This window comes from Nymphalis io, chromosome 9 (genome assembly GCF_905147045.1).
Source record: "Nymphalis io chromosome 9, ilAglIoxx1.1, whole genome shotgun sequence".
NCBI lineage: Eukaryota > Metazoa > Arthropoda > Insecta > Lepidoptera > Nymphalidae > Nymphalis > Nymphalis io.
This window is the reverse complement of record NC_065896.1, coordinates 12,857,243-12,877,149: the sequence shown is the minus strand read 5'-3', so window position 1 is coordinate 12,877,149 and position 19,907 is coordinate 12,857,243. Positions and strand designations below refer to the sequence as shown.

Below are 19,907 nucleotides of genomic sequence, written 5' to 3'. Positions count from 1 at the left end.
AAGAAGAAAGTTTTTTTTTATAGAATAGGAAGGCGGACGAGCATACGGGCCACCTGATGGTAAGTGGTCACCAACGCCCTTAGACATTGTCATTGTAAGAAATGTTAACCATCGTTTATATCACCAATGCGCCACCAACCTTGGGAAATAAGATGTTATGTCCCTTGTGCCTATAATTACACTGGCTCACTGACCCTTCAAACCGAACACAACAATACCAAGTACTGCTGTTTTGCGGTAGAATATCTGATGAGTGGGTGGTCCTTACCCAGACGAGCTTGCACAAAGCTCTACCACCAGTAAATATTACGCAAAATGCTGATTGAAATCTCGAATGATTGATATAAAATATTTCATTAGATAAATAAATAATAAATAATATCCTGGAACATTATTGACACACAGCCATCAGATTCCAAACTAAGCAGAGCTTGTACTATAGAAACCAGACAACTGATATACTACATATACTACTTTTCTTTTGTAAATACATAGTTATGTAGATAATTACATCCATACTAAGGACAAACAGACATGTTTATGCTCACAAATGTCTGTCCTAGGTGGGAATCGAACCCACAACCTTTGGGAAGGCAAGTATTCCACCACGCTGCTCCAATGCGGGTTGGTGGAATACACATGTGGCAGAATTTCGATGAAATAAGACACATGCAGGTTTCCTCACGATGTTTTCCTTCACCGAAAAGCACGAGATGAATTATAAACAGAAACTAAGCACATGAAAATTCAGAGGTGCTTGCCCCGGTTTGAACCCACGTTCATCGGTTAAGATTCACGCGTCCTTACCACTGGGCCATCTTGACTTTTTTTATAATAATAGGTAATAAGGCCTACGAAAAATTTCGGTAGGTCTTAATACCCGCTGATCATGTATAAATAAAGATTAAATAAATCATTATTAGACTCATGATACATTTTTAAACATCAAGTTCATAGAAACCAAGAATAAAAGAAAACTAAAGGGTAAATATAAGCATAATATTTAAAAAAATACTCACAATTGATTTGGACGAATTCTTATTATTTGAGTCGCTCAACTGCTCCTCACGACAAATAACGTAACTTTGGTGGCAGAGAGCAAGCAAACAGGTAGCGACAAGTTTGAAGCGACATTTATGAGAGTTAACTACCTACAAGGATGACTTCGAGTGCATACGATCTTTTTAAATACCATTTTTGTTATTAAAGCCTTATTAGCCGACAGGCCTTATTACTCGCACCTATCATATATTTGCCTCAATTAAATAAATAGCAATTACGTCTAATAAAAAAAAAATACATTTTTCGATACAAGGTTTTTTTCGATAATACATTTTATTACCATTTTAAATAAATATTTTTACAGTCATAATTAAAACTCAATATCTTTACTAAAGCAAGAGTTTCACAGACAATTATAAAGTTATTTGTTTGCAATCAGTATTTGGAATTTCGTAAAAATAATACAGGAATTAAAAATATAAGAATAAAAATCCATTTGATAATATTCAAATACAGGTTTCCGTGTTTTAGATTATAATAATAAATGTAACGCCTTCTCTGATGTCATGTAACCTTGAGTGGCCCGAATCTATGAATAAACAACGCACTATTAGGTCGATTACACACTATTAACATTCCTTACGTACGCTTTTATCATAGCAACAGAAATATTATTAGTATGCTTGATGTATCATTGATAGCTGCAATGGGAGAGATGAACAGTTCGTCCTGGCAGCTTAGTATGAGAAGGTAGTATAGTAGATATGGATTTTTTTTAATTACAATTTATTCATTATTGAGCTATACCACGAAGTACTAACCATTTAATTATTCGTATGATTTTAATTAGCCCTTGTTTTATAGTAAATTTATAGCTTTAGGTACCATTTTTGGAAGCATATTGATAATCTAATATCTACAATATTGGCAGTTTGAGTTATATCGCTTTTTGTTACTGGCAAAAGGAAAATTGGAGTTGGTCGACAGCGATTCAAACCCGGTCAAGCATCGCAGAGTTTTATTTATTTATTTATTTTTCCTTGTAATCAACAGCGTTACAGAAATGTTTGTACAGTTATTACTTATTACTAAAGTACAGCCACATATGATTACAATTTTATAAAACCTGCTGCTGTAGCACATGTGTAAACACACACATACACATACACTTACTGGTGGTAGGGCTTTGTGCAAGCTCGTCTGGGTAGGTACCACCCACTCATCAGATATTCTACCGCAAAACAGCAATACTTGATATTGTTGTGTTCCGGTTTGAAGGGTGAGTGAGCCAGTGTAATTACAGGCACAAGGGACATAAAATCTTAGTTCCCAAGGTTGGTGGCGCATTGGATATGTAAGCGATGGTTGACATTTCTTACAATGCCAATGTCTAAGAGCGTTGGTGACCACTTACCATCAGGTGGCCCATATGCTCGTCCGCCTTCCTATTCTATAAAAAAAAACACATGCTTCTAAAACACAATATCAACACAATCTTTCAACTTTTAGCTACACACCTTAGGTTGCAGTTGTTATAATAACTAATGAAAAATTAAATTATTTATTAAAAGTATATACTTAATAAAGTATCTATAATATGCTGGCAGTGTTAAATCACTTCTCAGTCAACTTCGATGCAGACGTCCTATCCTTCGATGAACTTTGGTTTTTAAACAATTTCAAATACTGAAGACATTATGTGTTAGACGTTTGACGCGTATGTTCGACTCCAGATAGCTTTGTAATATAATCTATTTAATAAAAAACTTAATTGAGGTATCATTTTAAAGAACAAAACGTGCTTTAAAGTGGTTTTTCGCATAATAAATAAAGATTAATGTTTATAAATATGCAATCGCTGGACTAAGATTTCATTTCCTTTTGAGGAGGCTTGGAGCTTATTCCACAAACCTGCTCCAGTGCGGGTTCGTGGAGACACATTGAAGTGACTCAACATTCGACCCATGCAGGTTGCCTAACAATGTTTTCGTTAACAGCTGAGAACGCCCGGTTTGAATCTGCAATCATCAGATAATGAATTGAATATAATATTTATTCTTAAGATAACAGCAACTAGTTAATTTGCTTTATCTTAAGAATAAAACTATTTTTATTAATTTAGACTAGATAGGTACTAGTGATAAGAGTTAATTAGACCAATAAATTGTCTGTTTTAAACAATTTACGTAATGCGAAAACATACAGGAATTAAGAACAAACACAAATTATAATTCTTATCATAGATTAATTTATTGTAAACAACGTGTGCGAGAACCCGTTGCTGCTATGCCAGCCCATAGCCAGTCGCGTTGCGCACACGCCGGTAACGAACGTGTTATTCATAGCATACAAAATGGCGGCGCGTACGATCAGCCGGTGTTTTATTGTGTCCACGAGGAATTACAGCTCGAAGACAGATAAAAATGTCGCTTTCCTCGGCCTTGGGAACATGGGAGGTTATATGGCGGCAAATCTTGTCAAAAAGGTAATTAAAATTTTAATATATTCATTCTATCGATTCGTATTCTTAATTATATTCTATTAACTGACAATTGGTCGCATTTATATTAAACTAATACGCCTGTTCTGGTATTGACTTATTATGTAGTTATAATTCGAAACTCGACGGTACACGATATTGCAATGTTAAAACGTGATATGCGATATTTACTCCAATAATTATAACATTTAAAGGATAGAAAGATTAAAATAGCGTATTTACGTAAGTTAGTTTTTTACGATTGCGAGTATCAAATTATTTTCTTAAAGCTTTGCCGTATATGTATATATGCGTACAATCGATAATACATTTAAGTACCTAATTATATATAATATTATCCCTTAGCTCGTTCAAACTTAAGTTTCTTATATTAGTTTGTTAGACTTTCAATATTTATTATTAATGCGTAGGCGATACAAACACCGACTTTTAATTTTGTATTTTTAAAACGATGGCTTATTTACGTGAATTTAAATTATTGGAACATGTTTTACAAATTCTAACATTTCAGTAAATCAAACATTTCATATTTGTGTAAAGTTATTTTAAAAGAAGATTTGGAGCATATTCCACCACGCAATACATGCAGATCCCTTGTGATGTTTTTAATCGCCACTAAAATTAAGCACATGATAATGTACCACTGAGAAGTGCTTACTTGGATTTGAATCTGCAAACTTTGGTTAAGCTCAAACTAAAGTCAACGCTGTGCTATCTCGGTTCTTTTACGCCATAATATGTGATAAAAACTTTACATAATTTGCATACAAATAGCTACTTACTACATTCATTAAAATATATTTTATTTAAATATATAGTCAGAAAATCGATGGTGATAATAATTTTGTAACATAGAACTTGTTTAAATAATATGGTTGTATAAGTACATCTATATAAGATGAACGAAATAAATATCAATAAGTTTTTTCAGTATAAACGAAATCAATTCGAGTCTCCCAGATTAAGCTTAAAATTTCAAAATAAAAACGTGATCGATACGATTTTAATCAGTTGTGAATCGTATTCGATCATTGCGAGTTGAAACGTATGCATGCACCACAGAATTTCCACGTGCTTCATTTGTGTTTTTTTATTCATTTCGAGCCGAGTAGGCTAGGAAAACATCGTGAGGAAAGCTGCATGTGTCATATGCATATGAACAGCATGTGTATCCCAGCTGGGAACCTTCTCCTCAAAAGGCGAGAAGCTAGCCCAGCAGTGGGACATTTAGAAGTTACTTTAGATTGTAATATTAATTTGATTTCCCTATTATATATTTTCGGAAGATAATTGAATTACTCGTTTAAATGTTGACGAACATAATATTGTCAGTTTAAGTGTTATCTGATTTAACGTTTGAATGGAGACAACGATAATGACATCGTAATTTTGATGCGGTTAAAGTTTATAAATGAATCTATTATACCTATTTAAATCGATTATAAATATACTAAATACTGTGAATCAATACGCATTTATTAATTTAAATCACCTTCAAAGCTTTATTTGCATGTGCTTACTCATCTGGTCAGGTACCACCCACTCATCAGATATTCTACCGCAAAACAGCAGTACTTGATACTGTTGTGTTCCGGTTTGAAAGGTGAGTGAGCCAGTGTAATTACAGGCACAAGGGACATAAAATCTTAGTCTCCAAGGTTGGTGGCGCATTGGCTATGTAAGCGATAATTGACATTTCTTACAATGCCAATGTCTAAGGGCTTTGGTGACCACTTACCATCAGGTCGCCCATATGCTCGTCCACCTTCCACTTCTATAAAAAAAAAGAATCATTGCCATTGAGGAACAAATAAAAATTGCTATTGTACAAAGCATGATCGCGTGCTATGGTGGAAAGCATTTAGCAGTAATCGCTATCTACGTTCGAAAATCTGATCTACTATGGTAAAAATCTACGAATGCTGATGAGTAGAATATGAGAGTGGAGTACTTGGACTCTCTATCAATAAGTAAAAGACTAAAGTAATGCTCATCGACAGAACTGGTCAATTCTAGGACTAGAAAACTTTTGGAGATAGAATTTGTAAAGGAATTTGTGTACCTCGGATTTCATTCAGGGAGAAAGTGAACAAGAAAAATAAAATGGTCAGACACAAATGGTCAAGTCTGCTATGAGCAGACTAACATATATTTGACAAGCTCGGAAAGCTTCTAACACCGCCTAGAAAAAGGTTTTTTTTTCGAAAAACGCATTACGCGTTTTCCCCACGTAAACAGTGGGGGGGGGGGTATGTGGGGCTCGGAATACCCACTAAAAAATCAGCGGTACCCTTTCCGTCATAACGAGGAGCGCCACGGGATCGCTTGCGCATGCTATCGTGACACTCTGACGGGCGGCCTGCCTATGCAGGCCTCCATTCTCTAGGGGGATTACCATCGCTTTCGAGCATCGCGTTGATGATACTCGGCAAAGAGAGGTCTCCGCCGACAACTGCCGCAGGGGAATGCCTCTGGGGCCCCCACGCGCGGGGTGGTGTGTTGCGCCGTGTCGTAATCGACATTAGTATCGTAAGGTGACATTTCCCGCCGCGCAATCTTGTGCAGGTACTTACCGAAGCAGCCGTGTCCGGTAAACCAAGAAAAAGCTTACCCTTATGTTTCTTTGCTCAATATTGCTCTATGGAACGGAATACTGGACGATCCGGACAAAGATAGACGTTCGGAAAAAGATAGGCGTTCTATAAAGTGGTTTTGGAGAAGGATATTTCGCATACCATGGACAGCCAAGAGCATAAATAAATACATTGGATATTTGTTCAGCAAAATATTTTGTGACACTATAGCATATCATTTTTAGGCATTTTACTATCGAGATCATGCTAAGTTTCAAATTTGTTATTGTAGAACAGCCTAATGTCAGAATAGGTATGTTCGCTTGAAAATAACTGGTTTATACGTTTTTAATGAATAAATTTGCCTTTATTAACACTGCTAATAAAATGGAAAAGACGAACAATTGACATTTAATAGTTGTTCTCATACTAAGAGTTTCATGTTCATTCATACAATTATACAATCATGCATTCACTGACATGAGTGATAACACATACTAAGTCCACTTGTCTCTTTGTCTTTCAGCCTTTCACCTCGCACACAAATATAAATGTCACAAATATACATATAACTTTGCCCTTGAAACGCAAGTTTAGTTAATATCAGAGTGAATACAATAAATGTTTGTATTAATGTATATGTTATCGCGGAGTTTTAAATGATAATAGCAACGTGATAACGAATGGTTGATGTCGTTGCAATCGGTATGACCGCACAGATAGTATTTATCCTAAATGATGAACACTCAGACGCTAAAAATGATATAAAACTGTACAATAATTATGTTTCATGAGGATTTTTAAGTGAAAGAGTCATTTGTTAATAAAAAGTATATAAAATTTAAATAAATTATTTTGCATTAATTATTAACGCTAAAGAGTAATTAGTATAGTTAATGATAGAGGAATAAAAGCGACTTCTTAGACGAAGTATGTATTAATTTAATTAATCTTTTGAACCTGTATATATTTTTTTTGTTAATATTTCGCACTTTGAAATTGATTTTGAGTTCATGCTTAATTGTTATAATATGAACTCCTCTTGACAGAATATTAAAGAATCTCAAAGAGTAGATCCAGATGCTGCGTATTTGTGAACAAATACAAGTACGCACTGTTCCGTCATGATAATACAAAGGGACGGCAAAACCGACATCGCCGCTGACGCGTAACCGAAGACTTTATGTGCTTATTGCGGTATAGATGTTTCGAAACTAGTTGGTCTTATTGGATTTCTTGTCAGAACTATTCGATAACTTTTTATTTATCTGATCCGAGAATTGAACCTATGACGTGAGGATCTACAAACTTTAAAATATGTAGCAGTTCCGTTATATATGTATACACATACACACAAACGCACACACGCGCGCACGCATATTATTTTCACGCACAATTGTTTTCTATTGTACATATAAACACTTCCTATCCTATGCGGCCTTTAGTAATGACTGTACAAAAATTTCTGTATCGCTGTTGATTACAAGTAAATAATAAAAATAAAAATTGTCAGCAAAAATAAGTTGGTTTATTACTTTTAATTAATTATATCAGAAGAAAAATTTCAGTTCAAAAGAGTAATTTCCTTGAAATGCCGATAAAAATAACGCATAAATGTCATAAACTAATATTTGATCGCACTGAAAGCGATCCATTTGAAATCGCTTTCACAATTAAAAATTTAAAACGGGTAATCAAACTGTATAAGGACTAAGAAAGCAAAAAACTTGCATTCGAGTCATGTTAAATTCTGTTGATTCCGCACATGTAGGAATTAATTTTACTAGTGTATCGTCAGTAGTCGAAATTCGACCATAATTATACTTAAAAACTTGAAATTAAGTTATTGATAATACTAAAGGTTGCAAACAAATATCAGACAAAAAATATAGGAAATCGGTTGAAAAACAGAGTAAGAAAACGGACTGGTTCTACTAGTAAATTATAACTTTATTGCAATCGTATCTAAACATTATCGTAATCGTATATAGAATCGTAACGGTTACAAATTGTTTGAATTGATCTCCAATTGCGTGTGCAATACATACACGGCAAAGCTACGAAGTATTTAGAGCACGTGCCACGCACACACAAGGGAGTAGAAAGCCGAAGCGGAGAGGGAGAATAACGTCGTAAGAAAGCGTTATTCCGTTTACCGTCACGGCATTCGAGCTGGTCTTACCCCCAAGGCACCGAAACCGACCGAACCGAAACAGCCTGTGAATGTCCCACTGCTGGGCTAAAGGCCTCCTCTCCTCATTTTGAGGAGAAGGTTTGGAGCGTATTCCCCCAAAGCACGCAAATAGATATTGTTCACACCGAACTTATGTCTTTTTTAAAACGTATTTTATCATTTAAAGATAAAAACTTACTACACTATGTATACTCGGAAGCGAATCTAGACAGCGCGATTTAGGAATGTGAGAAATTCAATCAACACCATCTATCGCTACCGATTAGTAATTTACTCTATCATACACACATCAAAAATTAAGCAAAAGCTGGAACGGACGGATACCCGCTACAATAATTATTATCAATCCTTAATGTACTTAAAATATTCACATGATCAGATGATCATCATTTCTATTTAGAAGTTGAACCCTAAAAAGTCTGAGAAACCATTTAATACTGGCTTTTACTGGTATTTAAAATTAAAATCAGTTCAATTAATGCAAATATTATGTTAAATAATGCAGATGGGCGCTTTTCGCGTTAATGTTTAAGGTCGAATAGTAATGAAAAATACATTAGCCTTATATTATTGTTATAAAGTCGCTTACGTACTTCGATATCAATAACGAGAGTTCAATTATTTCATATTACTTTGACGTGATACGAGGATGGGCAGGTAGATGAAATTCGGGAATCTTGGCTCAAGTAAGGGTTACGTGATGTCACAGTGGTTAGACTACTTCAATCTTAATCGAAGATTGCATGTTTAATCTCAAGCTGAATTTTATTGTAATATTTCTTACATTACTATTGTCTATGGGTGACTTACCATCAGTTTCTTATTTCAAATTAAAAAAAAACAATTAGTGTAGACTAAACCTATTGTTATAGCAATATGAGTTGGTTTAAATGTTTCAAGTAGCGTACAAACATTGAACGGCGTCGCAATTTGTAATATGAAACTAAGATAGTTAGAAAACAATTATAATGATTTATCCGCGTGCACCTACCATGCTTATATATCTCACTGAAGGGCAATGTGTTCTTCTTATATGTTTCCGAATTTCCGTCAGCGTTAGGTGTAATGTAACAGTACAGGAACTATATATGTGCTGATATTATTATGAATTACGTCAGACGTATAATTTTAATTAAATTGTACAATTCGTTTTTATCACATTGTCAACAGTCTTAACGTTAATTATACATTACGGCACAACAAGGTTAAGTCTAGATAATAAGTTTTATTTCATCTTTATATAAGATCAGTTATATAACGAATAATATGCTCGATATGGGATTAACCAATTTCAAAAAAGGAATGCTAAATTCATCTATGTATAAGTTCGTATATATATTATTTGTTAAGAACCGTGATTGACGATTCTTTTTGCCTTGAGTTCAGTAAAGCTTAGAGATAAATTTTTATTAATAAGTTTAGGTTTTTTTTTACATGTAAATTAAAAATATTATTATAGTGCACAAGTGTGTGCAAAAAATCCCTTCCCTTCATTCTATTAACGCGATGATAAGCCAAATCCATCACGACCGGAGAGTTTAGGCGCAGGCCCTTTACTTGCTCCGTAAAAAGGCACGGGACCAGTATTAACTAAATAATCGACCAATTAATACAAACGAATTTATTACTGTTTGTTAACGTTTTTTATATTCCATTTTCAAACGCACATATTAACAATTTATTTTGTAAATATTTTTTGATTTGTAAGAAAAAAAAAATTGTTTCTGATTTCGCCGAATAAAAAATGATTGTTAACAAGAGTTGTAAAAGAACACTGTACCTTTCTTTCAGGGCTTCAATGTACGTGGCTACGATCCATCAAAGGATGCTTTGACAGCCGCCGCCAAGGACGGTGTAACCGGTGCTACCTCAATCGCCGCAGCTGTAGATGGCGCTGATGTCGTTGTGTCAATACTTCCTAGCAACAAAGTCGTTCTTGACGCATATCTCGGCCAAGATGGAGTTGTTAAACATGTAAGTAACAAAAAGTATCCGAAGTACTACGATTTTCATTAAATTATTTATTACGATAAGATTCGACGATGAAGTTAGATGATGAAACGACATGTTTATTAAATGATGAAGGCTCTTAATTCGTAATACAAAATTTTTCGTTGATAATGTTACCAGAGCAAAAATTTACCCGATAAATCATTCTTATAAGACTTCTTTATTAATTACTACTTTATTACGTCACAGTAATTTCTACTATAAAAACTATAAACAAGACAAGTTTTAAATCTACCTTCGATATAAATAACGTTATTTTTAAACGAAAATAGTATATATGTGTACAGTAAAGTCGCTTAAAATTGATTATTAAAGTATCTGAACAAATGAAACATAAATATTATATCTAAGTTAAAGTATTTTACACGTTAACACAGAAATGAATAATATTTAAAATTATGCAATAAGTCACAGACTATACTTCCTTCTCGATACAGTGCACCAAACGTTGACAACCAATTATTGATTACTCTCAATCATGATTTATAGGTAGGTAACCCGACTTCCCATCCCGGCTTCGCACGGGCAGAATAAACGTCTATATAAATCTTTTATATTGAAGGATAGGCATATTAAAAATTTAGGCCCAAGAACATTTGGGAGAAATTGCAGTTTCACCAGTATTTCTTCACAGCCGAATGAATGATTTATCTTTGATACATACAAACATTTATTTGTATTGATCAAAGATAAATCATACACATTTCAACTGGACTTAAATATAATATTTCAATATAATACCGTAGTATTAAATAATAGTAACTCTTTTTAAGATCATTTATAAAGCTAGACTATATTTACGTGATGAAATAAAATGAAAAGAAAAATAAAACTTAAAAAAAAAATGCTGTATCGCGATGTTTTCTTTATACGAATCTACGCTCTCTCTTGAAGTGAAACAGAATTTCTATAGGCCCCTGATGAAAGGCTATTTGAAACAGACGGAGAAGTCAAGTCGCTAGCAATTTTAAAAGAAATGCGGAATAATTTTTATGAACGACGACGTAAAATATTTTTAGGCAATTATTCTAGTTTCAAAAAGGTTATTTTTCGGTTAGTAATAATAATAAACAATCAGATTTTTTTTTGCATTTGTAAATGTTTTGTAAATTTAGTAATAAAAGGTATGAAATTTAATGTTTTTGTCATTTGATCACATTTATTATTTACAATTATTATAGTGCACTATAAAACATTAACGGCCTTACTTATAAAATTTGTTATTGTTTAGTTAAACTATACCTTGGCTTCTTCTTTCAAATCAATAATGACAGGAAGAGCGAAATCAGTGTGTAACTAAACAGCTGTTGCAAATATAAAAAAACTAACTATTAAAATACATTTCATTATTTAGATATAATTAATATAAAATAGTGTTACTCGTTTCAAACAAAATAACAAAATTCATCAGGGCGCAAATACTGTATATATATAGTCAGAATAAGCAACCATATACCAACGCTAGAGATTGACGTAAATAAGTGATATCAAATCAAATCAGAATATACTTTATTCAAGTGGGTTTTACAAGCAATTCTGAATCGTCATTTTAGAGAATTTATTAAATATACCAATTCGGATTCTGAGATTGTTCTATAATTCCAAGGCCATCTAATTTTTGTTTCTACAATCCCATGGTTAATAAGAATGTAATATAATTCTATTATAAATTAATGACGTTGTAAGCTTATCTATATTGTTTCAGTGATAATAAAATCACTAATATTTTACTAAATTATAAACATCAAGATTTATAAACTGTATTCGTATTTAACTAAATATCAGCATAGTTAGTAATACTATAGTCTATCAAATATGGGTTGAAATTTCAGCCATTTTCTGATTTTCATTATGAACTCTATCAAACAAATACTGTTAACTTTTGTGACTGTGTAAAAAAGTAGTGGAAATTTTTAAAAGCTAATGTCCTACTGCTGGGCCCTACCCGCTCCAATGCGATTTGGTAGATACATACACATATGTCAGAAATTATGAGCACGAGATGAATTATACACACAAATAAAGTGAAAATTCAGTGGTGCTTGCCGGCGTTGAACCCGTATTCTAAGGTTAAGGATAACCAGTTTGAACCACTGGAAATATTTTTATATTTTTAATTTAATAATTAAAAAAAAAAAAAAACGGTTTTTTCAGGTTCCTAAGGGTTCATTACTCATCGACTCAAGTACTGTGGATCCAAATGTGCCCAAGCAGATATTCCCCGTCGCTACCGAGAGTGGCGTAGGCTTCATTGATGCCCCAGTTTCTGGAGGTATATTTTTTTTTCACCTGTATTTAATGATACTTGTGTATAAATTGTGTATAAATATCCTGAACGGTCCAGTAATATTAAAACATGACAGTAAGCTAGACAATATTTTGCTATATGATTTTTTCGTATTCCATAACGTTAATAATATCCTGGGACAGAGCCTGTACTATGGAAACCAGACAACCGATATACTACATATACTTCTTTTCTTTTGTAAATACATATTTATATAGATAATTACAGTCAGACTCAGGACAAACAGACATATTCATGCACACACGTCTGTCCTGGGTGGGAATCGAACCCACAACCTTCGGCGTGAAAGTTCAAATGGATCATGTCGATTTAGGTTATACGTCACGATTTTGGTGTATAGCGCTTCAGATATGTAATGTTTAGTAACCCTTAGAGTAAGTAAACCCTTGACTTTATTTAAAATTGAGATAAATAAACAATTTAAGAATATTAAAAAAAAGTTTTGATTGCCCGGGTTTGAAACTGAAATCTTGTGTCAGATGTACGTATTCTAACCACTACGCCGTCTCCGCTCCTCTTGTGACATATTATTGTTATACTGATTACAATATAACTGCTCGATAACTTATTAACCTTTGTCTGTTGAATACAATTACAATATGACGAATAATAATTACGCAATTATATTGCCACTTACAAAATTGTGTCAAGTTTATAATCAATTTATATTATTTTATTATTCGCATACATATTAAAAATTAGTTTTTTTTTTATATTATAGGTAGGCGGTCTAGCATATGCACCTGATGATAAGTGGTCACCAACGCTCATAGACATTAGCATTGTATGAAATGTTAACCATCGCTTTCATCGCCAATGCGTCACCAACCTTGGGAACTAAGATGTTATGTTCCTTGTGCCTGTAATTACACTGTATCACTCACTCTTCAAGCCGGAACAAAACAAAAGCAAGTACTGCTGTTTTGCGGTAGAATTTCTGATGAGTGGGTGGTAACTACCCAGGCGAGCTTGCACAAAGACGTTTATCACCAGTAAAAAAATCGATTAATGATTCGATAAAAAATATTGATTAGATCTTATGTCGAAAGGAGGATCGCGTCATTAAAGATATTTTAATTAATTGATATTTTGTTGATGCAGGTGTAATGGGCGCCCAGAATGCAACACTAGCATTCATGGTCGGTGGTAATAAGGAAGATTTTGACAGATCTCTACCAATGCTCCAAGCAATGGGAGCCAAGCATTTCCACTGTGGAGGCAGTGGAGCCGGACAAGTTGCCAAGTTGAGCAACAATATGCTCATGGGCATCACTGGTATGGCAACAGCTGAGTGTATGAACATGGGCATCAAGTGAGTAAATATTTAAAAAATTCTGAGATGACTCAATGGTTAGAACGCGTGAATCTTAAATGATGGTTGCATATTCAATTCCAGTCAAGAATAACTGAATTTTCATGTTTTAATTTGTGTTTATAATTCATCTCGTGCTAGTAATTTCTGCCACATGTGTATGTATCTCCCAAACCAGCGTTGAAGCGGCGTGTTGTTATAAGCTCCAAATCTTCTCCTCAAAGGGAGAAGAGGCCTTAGCCCTACAGTGGGACAATTACAGGCTTTACTTTCATTTACTATACTTTAAAAATAAAGTAACAGCCTGTGAATGTCCCACTGCAGGGCCAAGGCGTATACTTTAAATATTAATAATTGGTTAGTAGCTCACATGTTTAAGTCTACTGACCTGAGAAGGCCCAGTAATTAAATCTATCAATATGTACATATATGTATGTATATCTAAAGATTTCAAGGGTTGGTAATTTGCAAACAATGACCGTTTACTTTAGGCAATTAAAACTTATTGTCAGTATTACTATGTCGTTGACAGCATGTGGCAAAAAGTTGATTGACATTCTATGTCGGTAAATTGTTTGCTTTGATCTTGACAGCATTGAATAGGTGACGTGTTGGAAATCGAACTTGAACGACTTGATATTTGCATCATACAGGAATAACAAATGCGGGGGGGGGTATAATATAGTATTCTTTGTTCTTTTCCGAGATAAGCGCTATCTCTTTGTCAAACATCATCAAAATATATTAGGTTAGCTGTTTCAGATAAGGTATAACAAGTAACAGATGCACAGACAAATTGACTTTCAATATTTATAATATAAGTAAGTATAAGTAATTTTATTGCAAGAAATGCCTTTATTGATGTGTCTAGCTTAGGTACGGTATTTAATTTTGATTTATTCTACGAATATCCATTAAATTTAGTGCAAAATAAATCAAAGGAAAATCACCATTTACAGACGTCCGAGTTCATAGCTTTTCATTATAGTTAATTTGCCCATCAGTTTCTCATGAAAGCCGGAAATATAGTCACGTGGAGTAATAACAAAAGCTTCTCAGTAGGGCTGCTTGAAGTGATGTTATAATAATATGATGGTTATATTTAGCGTGCATTGAACTAGGGCTAGCGATTTGTTCCTTGTATATTTTAATGAGACAAATAATAAAAAAAACAATCAAGCTTTATTTAATATAAATATTGAAATAAAAATACTTATTCAAGTGCTTTTGAATCTTCATGATGTAAGGTAAAGTTTGATGTAGTTTCTAATTTGACTATCAATAAGTTTAATGCTTACATGTTAATGTTATAGTGTATCTGTAAGCCTAATCCTCAAAAGGAGACTCCTTGCTTAACAGTGGGACATTTGCAGGTTGTTACTTAGGGTTCGTCCACACTTCTGACACAAGCATCACATTATAAACGGTAAAATAAAATTACTAGTAGTTTTTATTTTATAAATTATTTTAGCCAGTTTATTCTATTATTGCTTGACTTCGATTATTAATTGACTAGATCATTTAAATATTGTTATTGCTATAATAATGTATTGCATTATTTAAAGACGTAATTTCCATAACCCTACGCGAAGCTATCTTCATCTCTAGACACGCGTGCGGCTTAATTTAATTAAGTAAGATAGATGCATAAATGCAATTTACTTGGTTGTATCCTCTTGTTTTGTAGTTAATCATACTAATAACGTAATTAGCTGACTATATCATCTTTGCTTTGTGTAATTCTTACATCCCAACATACAGTAATTACTTGGTGTATTCGTAGCTTTTTAGGTAATTCTTAATTCAAATTTTTTTTATATATTCTATATTTGTTTTCCTACACTGGGTAAATTGTTAATGCTTATCCCAAGCTATAAGATGTGGATGAGATTTGAAGAAAACCTTCCTTGTGTAATTAAGAGGTTCACTCAATATTGAGAAATTTTATTACGATCTCCCTAAATTGTTTATTTAACAACGCAAAGACAAATAGATATGGTTGTATAATAAATTATGTATATAGATCAGACAAAATGTCGCGTAACGTTATCTCTGATATTTTGATGTATTTTTTTTTGTAAAAAAATGATGATTATCATATTTTTAAACCTTGTGAGTATACATTTTCATGTGCCTGTTGTTTACGTTGATTTTATTTCTAAAAATTAGTATTTTCCTTTTGCGAACAATGTCACGTTTGTTACAATTAATTTACTGTATAATGATAAATAAATTATATTGTAACGTTATATGCGCTATTTGTGACAAGAATTTCGAAGTCAAAGCAAATTGATATTCCGATCGTCTCAGCCCTAATTCATAAGGAAACTACCGATCCCAGTTATATTACCAGACAGTCCGGACAAAATGAAACCTTTCCAATCATATTTATATGTAAATGAAAGGGTGTAGGGTTTTTTTTTATTAAACAAGTCGAAGTGAAATTTGTCGTCAATTCGTTGAAGATTCACGTCTGGTTGGCGTGTTGAATTTCATTTCGCTTTTCGCCTTTCATTTTCTCAAATGAAGAGACTAACTGTAGTAGATTACTAATATTATTTCACTCTACAGTTAATATTAAATCTTGTGTTAGGAGTAGGAATAAAATAAGCCCAAATTCGAACCTGCACCTTTCACATTGCTAAGCAACCGGTAAACCGTTGTGCTATTAATGTTTAAAAGTACACTTTGGTACGCTCTTGTCCTTTAAAAGGTCGTGCGCTCTGTGAAATATCGCAAGTGCAATTTTACGAGTCACTCTAAAAATACTGTTGAAAAATTTCTATTGTAACAGCTAAAGGGTTGAATTCACTTGAAACAGCTCTCCAAAATGTTGGATAAAGAATACGTGTCCGACATATTGTCTGAGCAATTTCATAGTTTTTAAATGGTTATGAAATAAATAAAAAATCACCTAAGTCTAACTATAAGCCTTGTTATCCAGAATTTTAACATTTAAATATTTGTCTGAACGTATAAATAAAGTTGTATCGAGAGCTTAATGACCTGAACAAGACCTTTCACCTTTTAGTTTTTACCTTAAGCACCAACAATACAGTATTGTACATAGCTGATAAGAATTTCTCTTGTAATCATTGGAGAAATAAAAACAAATTTATTCATTCGAAGTTTTTAATAAAATGCAAAATCAGAAATATCATACCAATATTATAAACACTGAAGTCTTTCTTTACTAAAAAAAAGTTTATGAGAATCAATTGATCTTTGTTTCTCTTTTACGCGAAATCTACATAACGGATTTGGATGAAATTTGGATTAGTTAACTTAAACCCTTTAACTTAAACCTTCTCCTCAAAAGGGAGAGGAGGCCTTAGCCCAGCAGTGGGACATTAACAGGCTGTTACTGTTACTGTAACTTAAACCCTGACCTAACACATATGTTACCTAACACCAGTACTTTACTATATATACGACAAATTAATATAAGATATTTTACTGGTAGGGCTTTGTGCAAACTCGTCTGGGTAGGTACCACCCACTTATCAGATATTCTACCGCAAAGCAGCAATACTTGGTATTGTTTTGTTCCGGTTTGAAGGGTGAGTGAGTTAGTGTAATTTCAGGCACAAGGGACAAAACATCTTAGTTCCCAAGGCTGATAGAACATTGGTGATGTAAGCGATGATTAACATTTCTTATAATGCTAATATGATATGTCTATGAGCATTACTGATCACTTACTGACACTTACAGGTGGCCCATATGCTAGCCCATATGCAAGTCCGCCTATTTATTTAATAAAATGAATATATTTAACTTTTAGAATGGGACTTGACCCGAAAGTTTTGCTGGATGTGCTAAACAACTCATCAGCAAGATCATGGTCCACTGAAGTGTACTGTCCTGTTCCTGGGTTGGTGCCAACTGCGCCATCCAGCAGGGACTACGATGGTGGATTCAAGAATGAGCTGATGGTTAAGGTATGTTTTTGTTTTTTTGTAAGATAAATTATGAAGAAAATTTACTTATTAAGATTTCGTACCTACAGTTTCTCATGAATTTAATATCGAAGTAGTTAGTTGAGTAGTAAATTAAAAGTACGTAAATAAATGTATGATGATTGATGATTAGAGATTTTAACTGTGTTACTTATGGGAGGACCCTTCGATGGATCGACAAATTATTCGATATAAATATGATATTTTCACCAGCATAATATGTTTGCAAAAATACCATTGAGTGAAACTGGTTTCAGTTTTAAAATGTAAAACTACATATTTATGTAAAACTACATATTTATGTAAAACTCTAAATATAATGAACTATGTTTTACAATAATTAATGTAGTTTTAAAAATAATGTTATATTCCTAGATAGTCTATTGTGTGCCTGCTGGCACTGGCAGATATTGCACTAACTATAATATAATTTTGCCAAATTTATAATATATGTATTATTATAAACATTGTATTGTTTTCAGGACTTGGAGCTAGCTAGCTCAATGGCACTAGGAATCCGGTCTCCCATACCCCTGGGAGCTGTTGCAACTCAACTATACCGCATCGTGCAATCTCGTGGGTACGGACAGAAGGATTTCTCATTTATATACCAGCTCTTGAAAGAAGAAGCCACTAAGAAGTAGAATAAAATGTATATCAGTTACCTTGAGTTTTATTATTTATACTATTGAAAATAATCTACGTCAATTGTGAGATATTTTCGCATTATTCACAGATTGCTCCGAGAAATTGTTTGGATTCAAGCCGATGATTTTTTACCAACGGATACAATTATAAATTTATTTATAATTATTAAAAAATATTGATTGATTTAATTAATCATCAAATCGAAAGCTTACAAGCGTTTGCCTACAAATTAAAGGTATCCAAAGGTTATGTGGCACAATGAGATTTTTTAAACGAATAAATAAATAAAAGTAAAATAACCGAAGTGGAACACCTGAGGATAATTAGTAATTTATTAAGGGATTTTCGAAGAAACGAGAACATTGAAGGAGATTTATTGTAATTAATTAAAGCAAGCTTAATAAACTGTAAAATCATGTTCAGGCCGTACGGGCATTTTTAATAACAAAATAATTTGATTTCTAATATTAAGAGCTCAAATTTATAGGCAATAAATATTAATTAATAATAATAAAATCTTTTATATATCATATATATGTGTAGATAAAAAAAAATATGTAATTGATTAAACTGTTAATAAGGCCGCAAACATGAGAAGTACATATATATAATAGCTCTCACTTCGCCGATCCATTACAGGTTGGTGGATACATATGTGAAGAATTTTATTCTCAACGTGGCAATCTTCATTATAATAACTTGCCCAGATTTGAACGCGAAACATCTTCAGATAAAATTCACATGTTCTAGCCACTGAGCCATATCACCTCTTTAAATTGTTAAATTATATAATTAAATAACATAATAGTCACCCAAATTCTAACATACAATAAAAATGACAGCGACAATGCGGCCATGATTACTAGCCTTTTTTAATTTCCCGGCTGGGCTTAGGCAGCAAAAAGGCGAGCCATATTGAGGTTTTTTTTGTGCGAGAAAAAAATCGAATAAAGGACAATAGGAGGGACGGTTTGTGTCATAATCATATTTTTCTCAGCACAAAGGAGTTCTTACATTAATGTGACTGGATAATAAATGAAAGTCGGAGGCATGTTGGGTGAGTTTTTTTTTTAACGTGTGAGCGTTTAAGTTTCATTCAGGAATATCAAAAGTCACGCTCGTTCCTTTTAGCTTGTAATTATCGTTTGAAAAGTGCACCCTTATGTTTTTAAAGGATGTCGCGTCAGGCCTTCAAGTTTAGTGACAAACGACGTCCTTAATAAGGGCGTGTAGGACAAAAAATGGAGAGAAGTAATGTGAAGCTGAGTCATCAGATATATCAAATATCTATGTAATATTACTTTTTTTATTTTAATTGAACGGCATTCTCAATATTATTCGGAATTTGAAAATATATCAATAACATTTTTTGTATGTTGCCAGTTTGTATTTGAGTAGTTA

The 19,907-nt window shown here is 33.2% G+C and overlaps 1 protein-coding gene across 1 annotated transcript; it reads left to right on the top strand.

The window, feature by feature from the left end:
- Positions 1-3,307: 3,307 nt before the first annotated feature.
- On the top strand, positions 3,308-18,522 carry LOC126770616 (NAD-dependent L-serine dehydrogenase). Its single transcript, XM_050490101.1, has 6 exons — positions 3,308-3,487; positions 10,061-10,243; positions 12,434-12,551; positions 13,689-13,899; positions 17,684-17,840; positions 18,341-18,522. Exons 1-6 carry the CDS (start codon positions 3,356-3,358, stop codon positions 18,500-18,502), a joined length of 963 nt encoding a protein of 320 aa, XP_050346058.1. The 5' UTR covers positions 3,308-3,355; the 3' UTR covers positions 18,503-18,522.
- The last annotated feature ends 1,385 nt before the right edge of the window (positions 18,523-19,907 follow it).

Excerpts from the sequence above, each read along its gene's own strand:
- LOC126770616 (XM_050490101.1), top strand. The coding sequence starts at position 3,356 with ATGGCGGCGCGTACGATCAGCCGGTGTTTTATTGTGTCCACGAGGAAT. Across the intron at positions 13,900-17,683 it reads TGTATGAACATGGGCATCAA|AATGGGACTTGACCCGAAAG; the intron begins GTGAGTAAATAT and ends TTTAACTTTTAG. Across the intron at positions 17,841-18,340 it reads AGAATGAGCTGATGGTTAAG|GACTTGGAGCTAGCTAGCTC; the intron begins GTATGTTTTTGT and ends TATTGTTTTCAG.